Below are 18,671 nucleotides of genomic sequence, written 5' to 3'. Positions count from 1 at the left end.
ACCGGGCCACGAGTGTTGAGGTTCAGGTGTGCAATTTATGGTTTACCGGGGTTTTTTTTCTTCGTTTTATCGTTCATATTTATTGTTTTTATCGTTACCTCAGTTCCCCTGTGTCTTTTCCCGTGTGTTATGAACACATTTTAGTTATTTAGGGCCGGTCCGTGGCACAAAATGAATGAAATATTGCAGAAAGACTGATGGAAGATGGAAACTTTTTTTCCCCTTCACATAAGAAAGAACACGCTTTTGGTCGATTAAATGTCTACTAAAACTTAAACACTGTAAAGAAGTGGCACACAGGAATTATGGCAACATCACATTGAAAGTTTGTAAAATTCATATAGAGAAATGGTCCTCATGCTAAACTTTCACCACGTTGAATGTCCATGTTTTTAAAAAAAAACTAACAAAAACAAAAAAACATCAATTGTTTCCAAACCACCTCATCACTCGTCTCCTTAAAGCCATCTATTTTTGAGTCTTATTTCAAAAGCTAAGGAGCCCCCGCATCATTGATTGTCCACTGGCCAAGGTAACGTCAGGTGACAGCTCTTGGAAATAGCCTTTGTAATTGGTCCCAATGAAACTGGCCAGGCGATCACTGCTTCATAGTGTTCTTGATGGTCCACCTCTGCCCCGAGCAGGGCTGCAGGACCAGCAGGTGGCCGGAGTAAACATTAGCCGGCACCACCTCCAGACAGCGTCCAGTAGCCCGATTTATGATCGATTCGTTCTGCAAGGCAGAAGGAGATACAATACTTTGGTTTTAACAGATTTCACAGATGGTCTGTGAACAATGCGTGATGGTGACAGAACAGTATGTAACCAGACCGGGCCTTATGTGAACTGTTGCAACCTCTTTCTTAAACAAATGGCACTAACTTTTTACCTTACATCTATATAAAATAAGTAAGGTCTCCCTATTTCCCTAAGACTTCTACGTCTGCAGGACTCTTCACTGCTTGTCCTGCTGTGTGACAAAGAATCGATGTGGCAGAAGGTCTGCAGCATCACTGTTCAAGCTCTCCTCTTCCCGTGCTACAGGCTGTAACTCTTTAGTTTTTAAAGGTTACCCAAACAGAACTAAAAGACCAACAGAAAATTGACTTACAAAAGGTTTTTCACATTAAAAGAAAAAGAGAATCAATGCCAAAGTAAAAGGTATATTGAGTCGCTTGTTACCCTTTAAGCAGTCTGGGTTTAGTTGTCTTAAGAGGACCCCTTATTTTCTAGCATAAATATAATTTTACAACAGTTATTGTTCATATTAATCATAGCCAAAGTCTCAATTTATGTGCAAATAATCCCCGTTAACCAGACTGCTTTGATTTCAGTAATAGCAGAGATGATATCCTAATATAGTCATCACAAACAGACAGATCTATCTGTGAAGTCCTACTGGCCCCGGTGTTAAAACCTTCTGTTTGTGAGGGTTTTAACACAAAGAAAGGTGGCTTCAACGGAGGTATTCGGAATATAAAGGCGGTTCTGTCAGATAAAGCATGAACTACGGGGCTGCAGCAATGCTGAGTATGAGAGAAATGAAGATTCATGCAAAGCTACTCTCATATTAGAGTCCAAGAGAAAAAAGAATGGACCCAGACATGAGCTCAATAGGTCCCTTTTAAAATCTGACATATAGATACTTTTCCTCTCAACTCTATGCCAGTAAATTTTAGTTTCTCTTATAAACACTCAGTTATATCATTGAAAAAGAGATTTCTTTACACTTCTGACCTGAGAGAAATGCCATGTCTTCTGTTTCACGTTGGTCACCTTTTCACAATTGAGGAGCTGAGGAAAGTTGCTCATCTGATCGTACACCACACAACGAGTGTCCTCACCAGTGCTGCCTAGGGGTCCCAGAAACAGCTGACCTTCTTTAGTGTAGCGTCCTAACTAAGAGGAAAACAGATACGTCACACATACAGTAAACGGAAAGTTACTGAACTGGCTGAGTGAATACTCTTCTCTTTATTAGCTAACGATGAAATAAGTATGTGATGATGTACAAGTTGAAGGTAACCTGGCAGGAATTTTCCTTGATTATGCAAGCTGTTGGGTTTTTTTTTTGCTGCTTTGAACAAGAGGATGGTGTTGTTCCCAATACTGCTGAGAGGCAAAACATGTCTTTGTTCTTCACTGAGTGCTAAACACAAAGATTTTCCTGTACATCACTGCTAATCACAGTGTTGTTTCAGCAGAGTTCTAACCCACATATAGCCCTAACATTTTATATACACCAAATTCTGCAGTTTTCTCAACTTGACAGAAAGAAAAAGCAGAAGTGAGTCAGATTCTTCCCGCTCTGTTTTCTAACCTTTGTGTCTTTCACTTCAGCTTTTTCGTTCAGATTAATAGTAATTTCCACTTTAGCAGTGCAGATAAAACAGTTCCTTTGGTTGCATCTAGCTCTGAGGCTTTGAGTGTGCTGACGATAAAGACTGATTGGGAAATTGTTTATATCGCATTCTGTTCCTAACAAAGCATGAATAGTGGTTGCAATGCCTTGCAAAAGATATAAAGATAAAGCTTTCCATCAACCACCCAGTCAGCCCAGTTTGGGTCTTTTTGCAGAGTAACTGCATCCTGTTTGCAGTACATCATACAAAAGTTAGGTGATTTAACAGCGTTTGGACTCAAAATCTTAAAAAATCCCACTTGTGGTCCCTAGATGTCACTGCTTCTTCTTAAGAACAGAGTATTTATTAAAATGTTTTTCTAGTATCTTTGACCACTACAAGTTACATTCATCTTTTCACAGATATTCATATCGCACTTTATTTTATGCACTTATGTGCTTTATCTGTTTTGCATACACACCTACAGCCAGTCACCATTTAACCTAACGTGCATGTCATCGGACTGTGGGAGGAAGCCGGACTACCTGGAGAGAACCCACGCTAAGACACCATGGGGTCGCTTTTATCTCCGTGGAAGTGCAAGTGTGAAAAACTGGTGGTCTAATAAAAACTGAAGACTTTTTGTTCCATCAAAAGGATAACTTTAAAAAATGCAACTGAAGCATGTCTTGTGAAGAAAGTGTGATGCGGCTGTTCGATTTGTATTGTTGATTGTCATTTATGCTTAGAAATATTTACTTATATATGCTTAGAGTTTTGTAATTAATTGTAGATTGGTAGAGGTTTTGATCCTTGATAGTCTGCAAACTGTGTGTGTATTAGACAGCACTTTGGGAGCATGAGAGGTCATACCGTGTTTTATTGTTTTATGGTAGGATTAACGTAGTTGCGTCTGTTCTAGTCTAGTCTTTGTTTAGATGAACTGCAGGACTTCCTCACCGTGTTATCTAGGATGAACCATCTAGGGTGAGGGGGAGGCTACCCTCTTCCTGACCAAGGATGTTTGACCCTTTGATCAGCAGTCCACACACACACACACACACACACACACACACACACACACACACACACACACACACACACACACACACACACACACGCACGCAGTAAGGATGGGCGGACATGTCTCAGCCTCCACCACTCTCAGCACTGGAGCCCCCCAGGGGTGTGTTCTGAGCCCCCTGCTGTACTCTTTGTACACATATGACTGTGTGGCCACTACCAGCTCCACCACCATCATCAAGTTTGCTGACGACACCGTCGTGGTGGGCCTGATCTCTGATAACAACGAGACGGCCTACCTGAAGGAGATTAGGAATCTGGAGAACTGGTGCCAGAGGAACAACCTCCTTCTAAACGTCAGTAAGACAAAGGAGCTGATAGTGGACTTCAGCACTAAGCAGGAGAGGAACTACCAGACCCCCGTCATCAACGAGTGCCCAGTGGAGAGAGTGGACAGCTTCAAATACCTCGGAGTTCACATCACGCAGGAACTGTCATGGTCCTGTCACATCAACACCGTGGTGAAAAAGGCCCGTCAGCGTCTCTACCACCTCAGACGCTTGAGAGACTTCCAACTGCCCTCCAAAGTGCTCAGGAACTTTTACTCGTGCACCATAGAGAGCATCCTGGCGGGAAACATCTTAACCTGGTTCGGGAACAGCACCATGCAGGACAGACGAGCTCTACAGAGGGTTGTGCGGTCAGCTGAGCGCACCATCCGCTCCGAGCTCCCTGACCTGCACTCAATCTACAGCAGGCGGTGCTGGACCAAGGCCAGGAAGATCGTGAAGGACCTCAGCCATCCCAACAACAGACTGTTCTCTCTGTTGAGGTCAGGAAAGCGATTCCGCTCCCTGAAGACCAACACAGAGAGACTGAGGAGGAGCTTCTTCCCGCAGGCGATACGGTCTCTCAATCACACCACCACACAGTACTGACCCACACATACAGTTCTTACACACACACTGGACTTTCTGGACTTTGTTTTTGCACAACACTGGTCACTATATTCTTCATTTCCGGTTAATACTTGTACAGCTGCTGTTATTGTGTATATATTTATTTATATTTAGATTTCTTCATACATTCTTATATAGTTCTATACTGTGTATTGGTGTATTTTGTTGTACAGTTATTTTATTTTCAACTTTAATTTATATATTTTATCTTATTCTTCCCAGTTAAATTTACCCTTCATTCTAATTTGTGTTGTACAGTTATTTCATTTTTAACCTTAATTTATATTTTATTCCTTCCTAGTTAAATTTACCCCTTTTTAATTTTTCATATTTATTTCCTACCTTATTCATAGCCTTTCCTTTTTTGTTTTCTTTAGGTCACGAGCAGTTGTCCAAGCATTTCACTACATATCGTACTGTGTATGACTGTGTATGTGACAAATAAAATTTGAATTTGAATTTATTACTCTTTGTGTGTATGTAGACGTCATATGTTAACGAACTTATGCATATTCATGTAACCTCAATAAAAGGACAGTGGTACGGGAGGACGGACGAGAGCAACTGGGGCCAAGCGAAGGAACGGCGATTGTCCGGTTCTCTCCCGTGCACGAGTAACATGAAGCTTGCCTACTTCGTGTCTTGCTTTGCAGTGTAATTATATTGCCTTTAACGTTCCAGCGGATGGGTTCAAGCTACAAACCTATCAGCGGCACTCATTTTTCCAGAATTGAATTGAAATTTTAGCTCCTTTAGCATTTTACCACTGAAGCCTTGACTTTCTGCCTAAAGCACCTGTTTACCACTGTGAGCTAAAAAGAGAGGCCCTTAGGGCTGAAGGGATGAAGAGCTGACACTGGCTGACTCAGGGCTTCAACACAAAAAGTGCAAGACACAATTTTATTCTGACAGCAGAACTCGCTCCTTGGAGGATTTCAGCTGAGCCTGTGATTGAGACACAGCTGCAAATCACATCACCGGAGAAGCTCACTGTATGTTTTCATGAGAAAGCAAAGCAACTGGAAAAAGATGGAGTATACTCTTTAGTATGGTGGTGAGGAAGAGTGTTGTACCTGAGGACCCCACCCATGGCATGGGTGCAGGGTGGCTGTGTGGTTCTCCTTCACACCCTGATCCATACACAGGTGGCTTGCTTTAGAATTGCGGACCTTAAATACACAAAAAAAAAGAGTCAGACTTAATTCATAAAATATGAATAAAGGCTAAAAACAAGGATGTGTCAGTGTGGATCAGACAAAGTTCTAAATCTCATTTATTTTCTATTAACAGCTGAGAAGATGTGGATGTACATGCTGTCTGAGTCCCTGCTTTCTTGTTATATTTTGGTCTGTGGAGGAGATACAAGTTTCTTAGGACTTTGTGTAAGTATCATTTATTTAATTTCAGTGGTTTAATTTGTACATCAGATCTTACATCTACAAACTTACTTTTTCCTGTGTCTTTGTCCTTCATGGCTCACCTCACCGTAGAACAGCGTATCGTTGTACCTCCTCATCTCTGGGTAAACGTTGTCTAGGTACCAGTGAAAGCTCTTACATTGCAGACTCTTCCTCAGTGCAACCCTCTGTGATATGTCTCCGTAATCAATACCGTGGTTCTGCAAGAGCAAAGGAAGTTATTATGCCTAAAGTCTCTACATAAATTGTGGAACCAAAAGAAAAACTGTTTGGCTCTGAACATGGACATCTGATAGTCACAAACAGACAAGCATGACTGACAGCATCCTCTCTAAGAGAGGTCTTGGTGCAGAAAAATGCCGTTCTCACCTCCATGGGGATGTTCCAGGCCAGGTAGACATTGGACTTGTACTCATCCATCCAGACCTCTGCCACACGCAGGGCATTAAGGCGTGTGTGGAAAGCTATGTTACTGTGGTAAGGTTTCTTCATTCGTGCAATATGAGCCACTCTGGAGCAAGGCAGCACCTCCATACTGCCTCCACACAGCCACACCTGTGGGTAGTAGGAGTATGAATTAAAGCTCACAATAATATACTGCTGGCTGCTGGGCAGCAGGAAATATAAATAGGCAGATGCACAGTCGCCGCGATGTCCTGATTTATAAAGTCAATTACAGCTAACAGCTGGAGCATAGAGCACCTGGAAGGACGTGTTTTCTTTGTGCTGGAACTAATGAAAGCTAAATCTGTACATTTAGAAGTCCTTCTCGGTTTTTCTTCTTGTTTTCTGTTATATAAAAAATATCTAATTGTTGCTTTTATTCATTTTTTTCTAGCCAACCTTAAGGGGCATCAAGAGGAGCTGAGGTTTTCGGCACTTCAGCACTGGGTTAACTTTTAAGCTCCAACTGTGAGTATACATACATAAATGCATGTTTTTTTACTTATATTGTTTGCTGTGACAACGTATCATCCAGAGCACTCTCCCAGTCAGCGAATACACCATGATGATTCCAGGCATGTCATTAAAGATCAACAAGAAGAGACGGTCAGAAGCACAAGTCATGCTTGAAGATGTGGCCAAAACATCTTCTACAGTTCACCATGCTATTTCCCAGCTTTGATGTAGGACAGCGGGCCAGAACAATAAGACATGAATGCTAGCATAGCCCCAAGAGCTACACAACAACAGAATAAAAAAAGAAGCATAAAAGCAAGCAGTTTACACAATCATAAAAGCATAAGACAACAAGTGAGTTTTGAGTTGGGACTTAAAGAGAGAGATGGAAGAGATATTTCTTAAATCAGGAGGTAGGGAATTCCAGAGTCGTGGAGCAGAGCAGCTGAAAGCCCTGCTCCCCATGGTGGCAAGACGGGGGGAAGGGACGGAGAGAGAAAGGGAAGAAGAAGATCTAAGACATCGAGATGGGGCAGTGATCTGAACCAGATCAGAGAGATATGGAGGAGAGAGATGATGAATAGCCTTAAATGTGTACAAGAGTATTTCTTCTTCCTGACCAAGATTCGTTCCTTTTGTTGCTTCTCATTAACAGAGGTCAAAGAAAGTATAATGATAAAGTGGAGAACTACTGGACATCATTCATTTTTGGTGCTAAAGGTTTAAGAATTAACTGCAGCAGAAGAGCTTCACCTACTTGTGAAGTGGTTTAGAAAAGAAACCTCAGAGCATGAAGGTTGAATCAATTATCTCCTCATACAAACCACCCAGCAGCTGAGCTGAAAATGATATCAGAATGGCTAGAACAATGTTATGGTGCATCTAGAGCTACTGAAACAGCTCTTAATGCAAAACTTTAAAAAAGAGCTTTTTGACCTAGCAGACTTGCTATTGAAGAAATAGGAAGCTGAACAAGATAACTTCCTCCCAGGATCCTCTCTGGAAACAGCCAGTGGTACTCATCCCTTTTTCCAAAAGCTTCTACACAACCTCAGGAAAAATGGACATGCCCAAATAAGGGCATCATGTAGCTACAATCTCTAAGTTGATCAGTGGTGGAATCCAATGACCTAGCTGTAATCCTTACTTCATTCACAATGATAGCCATCAAAATCAGCAGGTCAAGACTGAGGTATCCTCTGCAGGTTTGGAGAACAAATGTGCAAAGCCAGCAACTGACCAATTAGGAACTATCCCAGCCACAGAAAAACACAGCCCTTAAACAAACACAGAGGCTTCAGAGGAAAACCCCTTGAAGAACAGATGAGAACAGGACATGGTGCTGTGAATTCATTCATGCAGGACTGTGAGTGAGATCAAACCACTGGACCCTGAATTGACCTCTCACTGTTAGGTAGAATTGTTGTGCACATCCACAAGCTTCAAAAGGAGATTAACTGCTCTCATAATGAATAATTTACCCAGAAAGTGGATCTCGGCAGGGTACTCACAGAAGAACTGAGCATCAAAATGGAAAAGAAAGAAGATTTAAGACACGTTAGGCATGGTTGTTGTTGACAGAAGGACTGGTCTGAGTATTTTGGAAACTCCTGATCTACTAGGATATTTCTGTATTACCATCTCTAGGGTTATCCCAAGGGATGGTCCAAAAAAGAGGAAATATCCAATGAGAGACAGTTCTCTGGGTGAAAATATCTTGTTGATACCAGACCCGACCAGAGACTGCTTTGAGCTGACAAGAAGGCAACAGTAAAACAGATAACTTCTTCTTAAAAACCACTTTTGCATTACTTTGAACCGTGAACCTTGAAGAATTTGGGCTAGAGCAGCAGAGGACCATATCAGGTGCTACTCTTGTGAGCTAACAGGAAAGTCTCCACAGTCAGGGGATCTCAATCAGATAGATCACGAGATTCCCATCGTGAATGCACAGCTGACAAATCTGCATCAACTGCATGAGGCCATCATGCCACGATCAATCTTTGAGGAATGTTTCCAGTACTTTGTTGAATCTATGCCATGAAGAATTAAAACAGCTCTGAAGGCAAAAGAGTGTCCAACCTAATACTGACAAGGTGTATCTAATAAAGTATCTGCTGAGTGTGTCCAACCCACGAGCCTTCTGCTGTGAACATAATGAAGACATGGATATCCAAGCTATCTGAACCCACGTCAAAGTGATGTGAGCGTAACAGAAACTTCAAACTGACAGGTCGCCAAACAATTGCACAGATGCAACCTATTTCACTCCTGACAAACATTCCTACTGGATAAAAAGTAGGTCCGTCAGTCTTTCTTCACACTGGGAACAATATGAAACATGTTCCATCCACAGATAAGGAGCACTACAAACAGAAAATGGGCACATAGGTTTTAAAGATAACCTATGTGTTTCTGTTACCCAAGGACACGGGTGCTAACCAACAGAGGGTATGCCAAAAAAAAACATTTTACTGCTCTCTGCCACACTCTAAGATAAATAAGCAGTACTATGATTTCATGTAAAAGATGTTGGACAACAACCATGCAAAATTGCCCCATAGAGGTGCTGATATCTACCGCTTAACATTCATTATCCCAAGAATCCTGTTAAAACCCAAACAGTCATTGATTCAAGTGCTTGTTATGAAAGAGTTTCTCTGAATGAGGGCCTTCTCCCTGGACACATCCAAACAATCCTCTTGTAAGGGTTGTAGTGAAATGTAGAAATGTTGTTGTCGCAGGGCAACTCTGGATATGTGTCCCACTGCTTTGTAGTAAAAGAGGAACAGAAAGAAATGTGGTTCTTGAGATGTGACATTGTGGGCTAGATTCATGTCTTTGCTAATACTTCATCTCCAGCAGTTGTAATATATTTATAGGTGCGTTGAAGCTGAATTTTAGCTGTTTTATTGCATCTGTACACGTTTACTTATCTAGACTTAATTTTGGGGGGAATCTTGATATTTTTGATGACAAGATATAAGAACTTTCCATTTCAGATTCAAGTTATGACCAAGTCAACTCAAAGACAAGGCAACCGTTTTTGTCTTTCTAAAAATATTTGATTGTTTAGCTTGCTGGATAAAAGCCAACACACTCGGGTTGTGAAAATGTTTGACGTTATTTTTTCAGGAAAAATCTAATAACCTTGCAGAAAAACAAAAGACTCTCCAATCTCTCAAAATGTACAGAAACAAACTCCAACCTTCCTGCTCTGCTCTACGTGACCTATTTATCTCCATTGCCCTGCTGTGAGCTGCTCACACAGGACTGGTCCTCCAGGACTCTTAATGGGGCCTCATCAGTGGTGCCACGCTACGGTGGCCACTGCTCCACTTAAAACCTACAGGGGTAAAGAGGGAGCAGGAACAAGAGGAAACTGGGTGACACACAAACCCTGATGCCTAGTTCGATGTTCTCCCCTCCGTAGACGTCCATGCCTGAGTCGAGTAGACCGAGTTCTCCAAAGTAGTCCCGATTGGCCACAAAGGAGCATCCAATCATGGCAGGCGTCCTGCAGCCAGGAAAACACACTATCATGTGACACTGAGCGTTTGCAAACACCAGAATGTGTTTTTTTGTGGCTTTATCTGATGTTTATTTTGGAGTACTTTTCTACAACCCAAATCTCCACTATGCAAAGTTTCACACTTTATATTTCAGCCTATTATGTGGAGGGTAAATCTAAACATTTTTGTGCATACTCATGCAATTTATTCTTATTTTTAATTAAAGAATGGAAGGAAATCCAATTTAACACAAATATATGGGTGATAATCAGATAATTAAAATCCTATTTTCACCACTCTCTAATTTAGGCTGTAATTTTTTTATTGCTTTAATGAAGTCTGGTTTCCCATCAGGAGCTTTTTTTCTTGTTTTCCCCTAATCTTCCCCAAAACTAAAAAAAGAACTTGGTGGCAGTTTTATTGAAAATCTTAAAGAAGTGGAAAAAAATACATCTCAGAAGTGTGAGATCTGTGTTCACGTTTAAATGGGAGAAGCTGGCATACCTTATTGGTGCAGACATGTCTCCCTCCTCCCACCACTCTTTGGGTGGATTAATGTACATGCACCACAGTTCCCAGTTGTAGCCATGGCCAGAGTTCTCATAGCGCTCCACCTCAAAGGTATCGTGCTTGATGTTGTCGATTGACGGCAAGATAATCCTCTTGTGGTTTTCTTTTATTCTAGCTAGAACTGGTTCTGACCTGAAAAAAGTGCAAACACACACACACTCACACATTTAGTTGACTTTACTTTGTGCAGAAACAAAGTTTATAACATCTTTTAAGAGCACCACTTTTTTCATCCACTTCAGTCAAATAGAAAGTTCCTTGTGTCGTCCCAGTTTTATCACTAATTCTGTTTGATTCAGCCGAGTTGAGCTCTGCAGGGGGCAGTGAGAGAACTGCACGGTATACCTTAAGTTATGCACTGAGCTCGAAAATGAGATCCACAAAAAGACATCAACAGGATGTGGCAGTTGTCTTAGCGGGGTTAATAAGGTCCCTCATTGCATGCTAATTTCTTGACAGTATTTAGCCTTTGATTCAGTTCACCACCAAGCGCTCAGCTTTTTTGAATTAGTACAAAACCTTCATTTTTTATGGTTACTAAAAATTTACTTTTACGACAAGTTCTCCAAGAGGGGTCCTGTTTTGGTGTGTGTTTTATGTGTGCTTGTGATGTTTTTTTTTAAATAAAATCCGTTCAACCTGATCCCACAGCCTCAAGTGTCTCATTTTAAAACTTCTCAGGCGTGAAATAGCTTGGCTCTTCCTTTTATGCAGCTTCAGCTATCCTTTGTCTTCTCTTTCCATGGTTTCTTTGCACTTTGTAGCACTCTTTTAACACTGATACCCAAAGCTCTATTATTGTCATTGTTGTTATCATGAATAAGTAGAGAGATACTCCCATACGGTTTATGACAAAATTTAATCCGAAGTGATTGATGGCCCTAATCATGACCTTTTGACCTCGCCCCTCCCCCCCGGAAGCGAGTAATGACCGTGACGAATTGCATCCGGAGAAGGGGGGGGCGGGAACCCCCCGACATCCGGAGAAGGGGGGGCGAACCCCGGAAGCGCGCCATCTGTCGCTAAGCGTGTCGAATTGCATCCTGAGAAGGGAGGGGGGGTAAACCTCCGGAAGCGCGCCATCTGTTGTTGGGAAAAAAAAAGAAAAAAGTTTTTAGAGGGAGGAGAATAAAAGCAGAGAGGAGGAGTTCACAATTTCTAAGCCTCAGACACACAAGATGGATTTCATTCTGCAGCCCAGCAGCTCTCCTGTGTCCGATGAGATCTGCTCTCCCAAAGAAGAAGGCTTTGAATATGCCATATTCAAATACAGCATATTTACTAAGGAAGGCCTCGATCCGGACCTTATGACACTTCCGGAAATACTCCGGAATTGTCTAGTCATTTTCAGACCTGATGCGTCATGTTCCATAAACATGAGGGGAGGGGTTTGGTTCCTGAAGCACAGCGGTGATGCAGCAGCTGATTTTGTGCTGTATAGAGAGACAGAGCGGCAGCTAGTTTTCCGCAAACTCATAGTCTGAATTCTGTTTCAATATTATGACGATTTTCTCTGTATTTCTTAATGGGAATAAAGAGTGACTTCCTGTAGAGATTTCAATAGTATTTTATTTTCCTATAATACAGACGCAGTAAAAAAAACCTTTAAGATGATCTGCCTAGCAACAAATTGCATTTTTAGGCTACACCATAGCTTGTGATGAAAAGAAGAACTTTCTATCCGCTTGTAACCTACAGGCTGCCTACCCCGTATGTGTAAAAATGAATAAATATCCCTTAGTGAATACTTTTCTTTGAATACTACTTTTCCTTTTGAGAATCCCTTTTACAAGGGACTGAAAAAACAAACCATAATTGCCGTGACAGGCGATCTTGTTTCACACACACACACACACACACACACACACACACACACACACACACACACACACACACACACACACACACACACACACACACACACACACACCGCGGGTCAAGGAGGAGTGAGATATCAGATATCAGTTTTTTCTCAATGCTTATAACCTATAACGCGCCCCCCAAAACAATATTATTATTATTAAAACATCTATAAGGTAGGTTTTGCGCAGCCTGCTCCTTGTCAGACCAAAGTTTTTTTCTTCATTACTTTTAGCTACTTTTACACTGGGTTTTCTCAATAGACAGAAAATGAAAATGAGGAGTCAACAGCCGATATTATCATTGCTTGTAACCCGGTAAATAATTTCGTACATCTCCCCATAAAATAAGCCTTAGTGGAAAAAAGCTCATATTCGAATACGTTTATTCCCCTCTGTGGGAAAGAGTTTTTTTCTCAGAGTCAACCATGAGGCGAGTTTTGTCAACAGCAATTGTCCATTTGGTAAAACAAATATCCGCCTCTAAGTCGTATTTTACCGTTGCAGAATGTGGAAAACAGACAGCCCTCACAGGAGGCACCCAGGGGCCCACCTCACACACCATAGTTAAAATATTTAAATTTCAACTAAATTTGTAGTAATGATCGGATTTCCTCACTTATCTACACCACACTCCTTGATTTCTTATCGTTTCTTATCGTTCCTCTGTCCCTTAATAGAAACTATCCTCCCTTTCAGTTGTCTTTTGCACTTCCATATCGCAAAGCAGTTACTGTAGGTTATTTTCTGCTTATGCATTAATGTAATTAATTAACTTATTTATCCTTAAGTACGGTAATGACTTGAGTTCTAATGCTTTTTGTCTCTTGAGTTAGCCGTCAATGTGGGATTTTTTTACCCTTTTGTTCAGTTAAAGCTGCCTTTCATTCTTCAACGCAGCTTAAACTCTAATAGGTAAGCTTTCTTGTAATTTCTTAGTTCTGCAGGCTTCTTGAAAGACATCCGAGACTCTTCTTTGGATGCTGGATGCCTTTTGTTTTGTTTTCTGTCAAGATGATCCCACACTGCTTCGATTATCTTGAGGTTCGAACCCTGGAGAGATCAATCCATGACTGATGCGTTGTTTCATCCAGGCATACTTTGACTACAATGGCAGTATGTTTGCGATCATTGTCGTACTGAAAGTTGCTGCCAATCAGACATTACTTGGTATTACATGGTCGATCAAAATCTGGTGGAACTTTTCTACATTCATAATTTGATTAATTTGGATAAGAGCTCCAACAACACTGGCTGAAATCCAGCCTCAAAGCACGGTAGAGTATCCACGCTGTGTTAAAGACGGCTATAGACATTCACTGTTGTATCTCTCTTCGGACCTCTTCCATGCATATTTCAAATTTGGATTCATTACTCCATAAGACATATTACAGCTGATTTCTTTTTCCAGTCAATTTCTTGTGTAATTTGGCACACCTCAGCCTTATTTTTCTCTGTTCTCCTTCCTTAAGAATGGCTTATTAACAGCCACCCTTCCAACTCAGATAACTTTTGATGAAATGTTTACAGCACTTGAGTTACTCGCCACGGCCATCCTAAATGCTAAGAACACTAAACTTTAATTCTAAATTACGTTAACCAGAAAAAACAAGCCAAAGTCGAGATGTTGCTGAGCTGACCTGTGCTATGCTATGCCTTCTAAAGCACGTATAATGTAAACAGAACTGGTCTTTGCACAGAAGCCTGTGGAGCTTCATAATTAACCTCAGTGTGTGAAGAGCACTCTCCATTTAATAATAGCTGTAATAAAATGTTATGGCCGACGGTGTTAAACGCTGCACTTGGGTCTAGCAGGGAAGATTTCAACTTTTCAATACGAATGAAGGCTGAAAACTGATTAGATTAATGTCTGATGATCTTTTCTGTGCTTCTTCAAGTTTGTAACACCAAACATATTAAAGGATGATGTAAGGCTCACAGGAAGAGTTTAATTAGACACACATTTACTATTTTCTTTATACTCTTTCTTTCTTGACATGTTTAATATGATTACTATCAGAGGAGAAAATGACCCTTGTGTAGTTTAAAAAAGTTTTATTTAATCAAACTGTAATGTTGTTGAACTCTGACGGACGTGTCTTTTAATCTTGTCAACAAATCCTTAATCATCTAAATCTGCCATTTATCATCTAGTAAAATGTTCCCTCTGCTTCTGCTGCACATCTCCCCGGACACTCTCCGCTTCACCTGTCCTGTGCAGGTGGTCCAACCCCTGCCTGCCTCCTTAAACTGGGGTGTTTAAATCTCTTTACCTCTGTTGTGAACTTCACACAAAGTTTGTGGTAACAAAATCAAACTGACGAGGATCTCGTTTGAAAAACACACACTCACGAGACAAAATAAAAACAGACTGCTCAAAGCAAAAGCAGAGCCCTCACAGCTGGTAGTACAAAACACAGCGACAACATGCGTATTAGATACCCTCAGTGCCAGAAGCATAAATATGAAAAAATGTGATCACCAAGAGTATCCTAACAACGGCGTTGAGGTGGGTGTTACAGTAAAAAAAAAAAGTAGCCAAATTTTCATCTGAAAATGTTGAATTTTAGTAAAAACAATGCTCTGTAGTTTGATACTGTCGTTACAGACTAAGCAGATGTTTAAAGCCTTCGGACGCTCATTTGAAACGCACTCATTCTCCTTATCAGCTGGAAACATTAAAGCCGTAAAATGACTTTTTCAAACGGATAAAAACTATTGAACAACAGCAATGTTGAGCCTGTTCCAAAATTTGGATGTACATGTGTTGAAGGTGTGGGTCTTGTTGAATTATTAAACATACATTCTTTAATTTTTCGAGCCACAAAAACAACAACTTTTAATTTTCTTCTGCTTGAGTATCGGCCTCGGGTAGCTCTACTTATCATTGCTCAGTCAGTTGTCTGTTTGTGCTACTTTTTTAAGGAGCAGCGTATTATTGGTAAGGGTGACTTTATGTGTTTAGCTACTTAAGTGGAAGTACTGTGGATAGTTTTACCTTACATACATAGATCTACCAATACAGCTTCTGAGGTAACTGTTTACAAAATGTTATAATCTATTCAAAGGTTCTTTGCAATTTTACATTGATAAACATTATCCTTAACACATTTGGCCCACATAAAGTACTATGGCCATCACACTGTCATTTAGAATTGTTTAAATAACTCCTGTCTTAAGTCCTTCCATCAAAAAAAAAAAAAAAAAAAAAAAAAAACATGGTTCACTTTTACATCACAAAATGTTAGAAATATAAGTCGTTCATAACAAACTGAAAGGTTGGGAGTTTAAAAATCCAAACCGATGGAAGAATCAGAATCAGAATACTTTATTGATCCCTGGGGGAAATTATTTTTTGTTACAGTGCTCCATTATAAACCAACATTAAGACAAGACAGACAATACACTAACTAAGAATAGTACAATATATACATATATATACATACATACATACATACATACATAAGTCACTCATAAATAAATAGCTGGAAAAGAAACATGTGTAGCTGTAGCAGCAAACAGTGTGTTAAGTGGATGCGTTGTACAGGGAGATGGCCACAGGCAGGAAAGATTTCCTGTGTCGTTCAGTGGTGCTTTTCGGTAATCTCAGTCTCTCACTGAACGTGCTCCTGTGACTGACCAGCATGTCATGGAGTGGGTGGGAGGTGTTATCCAACATTGTCTTTATCTTGGACAGCATCCGCCTCTCCGACACCACCTTGAGGGTGTCCAGCTCCATCCCCACAACATTGCTGGCCTTACGGATCAGTTTATCGAGTCTGTTGGCATCTGCGACCCTCAGCCTGCTCCCCCAGCATGCAACAGCATAGAGGATCGCACTGGCCACAACAGACTCATAGAAAACTCATAGAAAATAGGAAGCAGAAGTAGAAGACTATAACGTCTCAGAGCACACGGTGTCTATTATTGTGTAGACATGTATAAATAAGAGCTTAATAAAGATGCTTAATTTCTTAAGAAATAAACAGGTGGAGTGATCTTTATCAAAAGTGGATGTTGCATCTCTGGCTAAACCACTGTACCCAAAAAAACTTTAAAAATCTACTGTGTGTGAGGCTGTGTAAGTAAAGCTTGCCCTTCACACCCGCGTGTAATAAACCATTTGTTGAGGGGTTGTGGATTTGGCACCTCAGCATTGTGAAAGTGGGGAAACATGTTTCTGGCTGTGCATAAGATTTCTGCTTACAACTTAGAATCTCAGTTCTAAATGAAATTCAGATGTTTTTTTTAAGTATGGCTAATGTATTATTTGACTTCTAAGACACACACACACACACACACACACACACACACACACACACACACACACACAAGAACAACACAGAGAAGAAGAAGAGGGGGTCGTTTTACTACGCATCATAAAAACGCAATCATTCATAACATGGACAGTGAGAAGTAAAACTCGTCGTCTTACCACATGTTATATTCTGTAAACTTAAAATAATCCGCAGAAATTAGAGTTTAGTGTTTTAATTCATCTATTAAAAAACACGAGTCAACATTACTGAAGTGACGCTTTAACGATGCGTCTTATCATCGTGTTTATGATGATAAAACATGTTCTCTCGTTAGTAGATGTCTGCGCTGTCACTTGTCACGAAAATGTTCAGAGCCAGGGTTCCTCTTTAATTACCATTGATCGTTAATAGGGTCACAAAAGATTTGTCGCATTATCCCCATAAACAAAATGCTTTTATAGAAATCATTGTGATACAAATATTTAGATTCTTGATTCACAATGTGCACGAACTCAAAATCTTTAGAGGTTCATATTTATAAAGTATCGCAAATAATACATTTATACCATTGTATGAGCTACACTTCTTGTAAAAACTGATTGAAAAAAGCTCCTGTCGTGACCTTCCTTCTGTGAGGACACACACACACACACACACACACACACACACACACACACACACACACAGAGAGAGAGGGAGAGGGGGGGGGGGGGGGAGATCATTAGGATTGGAGGCGTTTTTTGGATTTTCACTTATTGTCGGCTTTACAGTCACATAAAATTCATTCCAATTTTTTGCCTTTGCTTCAATTAAGGTGTTTCTTTAAATCTACAGCAGCTCCCTTTTCAAAAGGTTTACTGACAACTGACAACGATCAATAGCAGCATACGTGGGGGGAAGAGTATGAGTCTTACGGTGACAGCGGGGCCGTGGGAGCCGGAGGGAGGGGTGAGGGTCCGCGCTAAATTTGCAAAGTTACTGATTTAAAAATTATATTTTTGAATTTTTAATTGCATGACAAACATACGATAGACTCTTGAGCATATTTATATAGCTAAATACACAACGGTATAACCGTGCTAAATAAAAGAGGTCCAAGTACCAAAGCACTCTAATGCAAGCCTCTAAACTGCATGTTGATAAGTACGTGAAGCGTACCTCTACAGCTGAAAACAGATTGTATCCATACTTTGAGGATCTGCTGAATTGTTTTTTTTTTTTGATGAACTGCAGATGATGATGAATTCCTCTTTATTGTAGAAACAGTCCCTAAGCTGTTGTTGCTCATACTTACCGAGTTCCCTAGCTACTTCCTTACTATGTCAGTAAACCTTTTGAAAAGGGAGCTGCTGTAGATTTAAAGAAACACCTTAATTGAAGCAAAGGCAAAAAATTGGAATGAATTTTATGTGACTGTAAAGCCGACAATAAGTGAAAATCCAATCACAGAAGGAAGGTCACGACAGTATCAGTAAATATGAACCTCTAAAGATTTTGAGTTCGTGCACATTGTGAATCAAGAATCTAAATATTTGTATCACAATGATTTCTATAAAAGCATTTTGTTTATGGGGATAATGCGACAAATCTTTTGTGACCCTATTAACGATCAATGGTAATTAAAGAGGAACCCTGGCTCTGAACATTTTCGTGACAAGTGACAGCGCAGACATCTACTAACGAGAGAACATGTTTTATCATCATAAACACGATGATAAGACGCATCGTTAAAGCGTCACTTCAGTAATGTTGACTCGTGTTTTTTAATAGATGAATTAAAACACTAAACTCTAATTTCTGCGGATTATTTTAAGTTTACAGAATATAAC

General features: G+C 40.4%; 1 protein-coding gene across 1 annotated transcript; it reads right to left on the bottom strand.

Annotated features, from left to right (window-relative positions):
* On the bottom strand, window positions 1–17,023 carry LOC147315350 (polypeptide N-acetylgalactosaminyltransferase 17-like). Its single transcript, XM_086260454.1, has 8 exons — window positions 17,019–17,023; window positions 10,659–10,856; window positions 10,042–10,159; window positions 6,112–6,297; window positions 5,805–5,942; window positions 5,398–5,493; window positions 1,738–1,899; window positions 1–733 (listed from the first exon to the last, which is right to left on the bottom strand). The coding sequence occupies exons 1-8, from the start codon at window positions 17,021–17,023 to the stop codon at window positions 599–601; spliced, it is 1,038 nt and encodes a 345-aa protein (XP_086116580.1). The 3' UTR covers window positions 1–598.
* Between the last annotated feature and the right edge of the window lie 1,648 nt (window positions 17,024–18,671).

The sequence above is a fragment of the Aulonocara sp. 'chitande type north' Nkhata Bay genome, linkage group LG14 (assembly GCF_057382095.1).
Source record: "Aulonocara sp. 'chitande type north' Nkhata Bay isolate Kocher_YH1m ecotype deep benthic linkage group LG14, A_spYH_male_GT1.1, whole genome shotgun sequence".
NCBI classification, from domain to species: Eukaryota; Metazoa; Chordata; class Actinopteri; order Cichliformes; family Cichlidae; genus Aulonocara; species Aulonocara sp. 'chitande type north' Nkhata Bay.
Note: the sequence above shows the minus strand (reverse complement) of the source record. Positions and strands in the feature narration are given on the sequence as shown.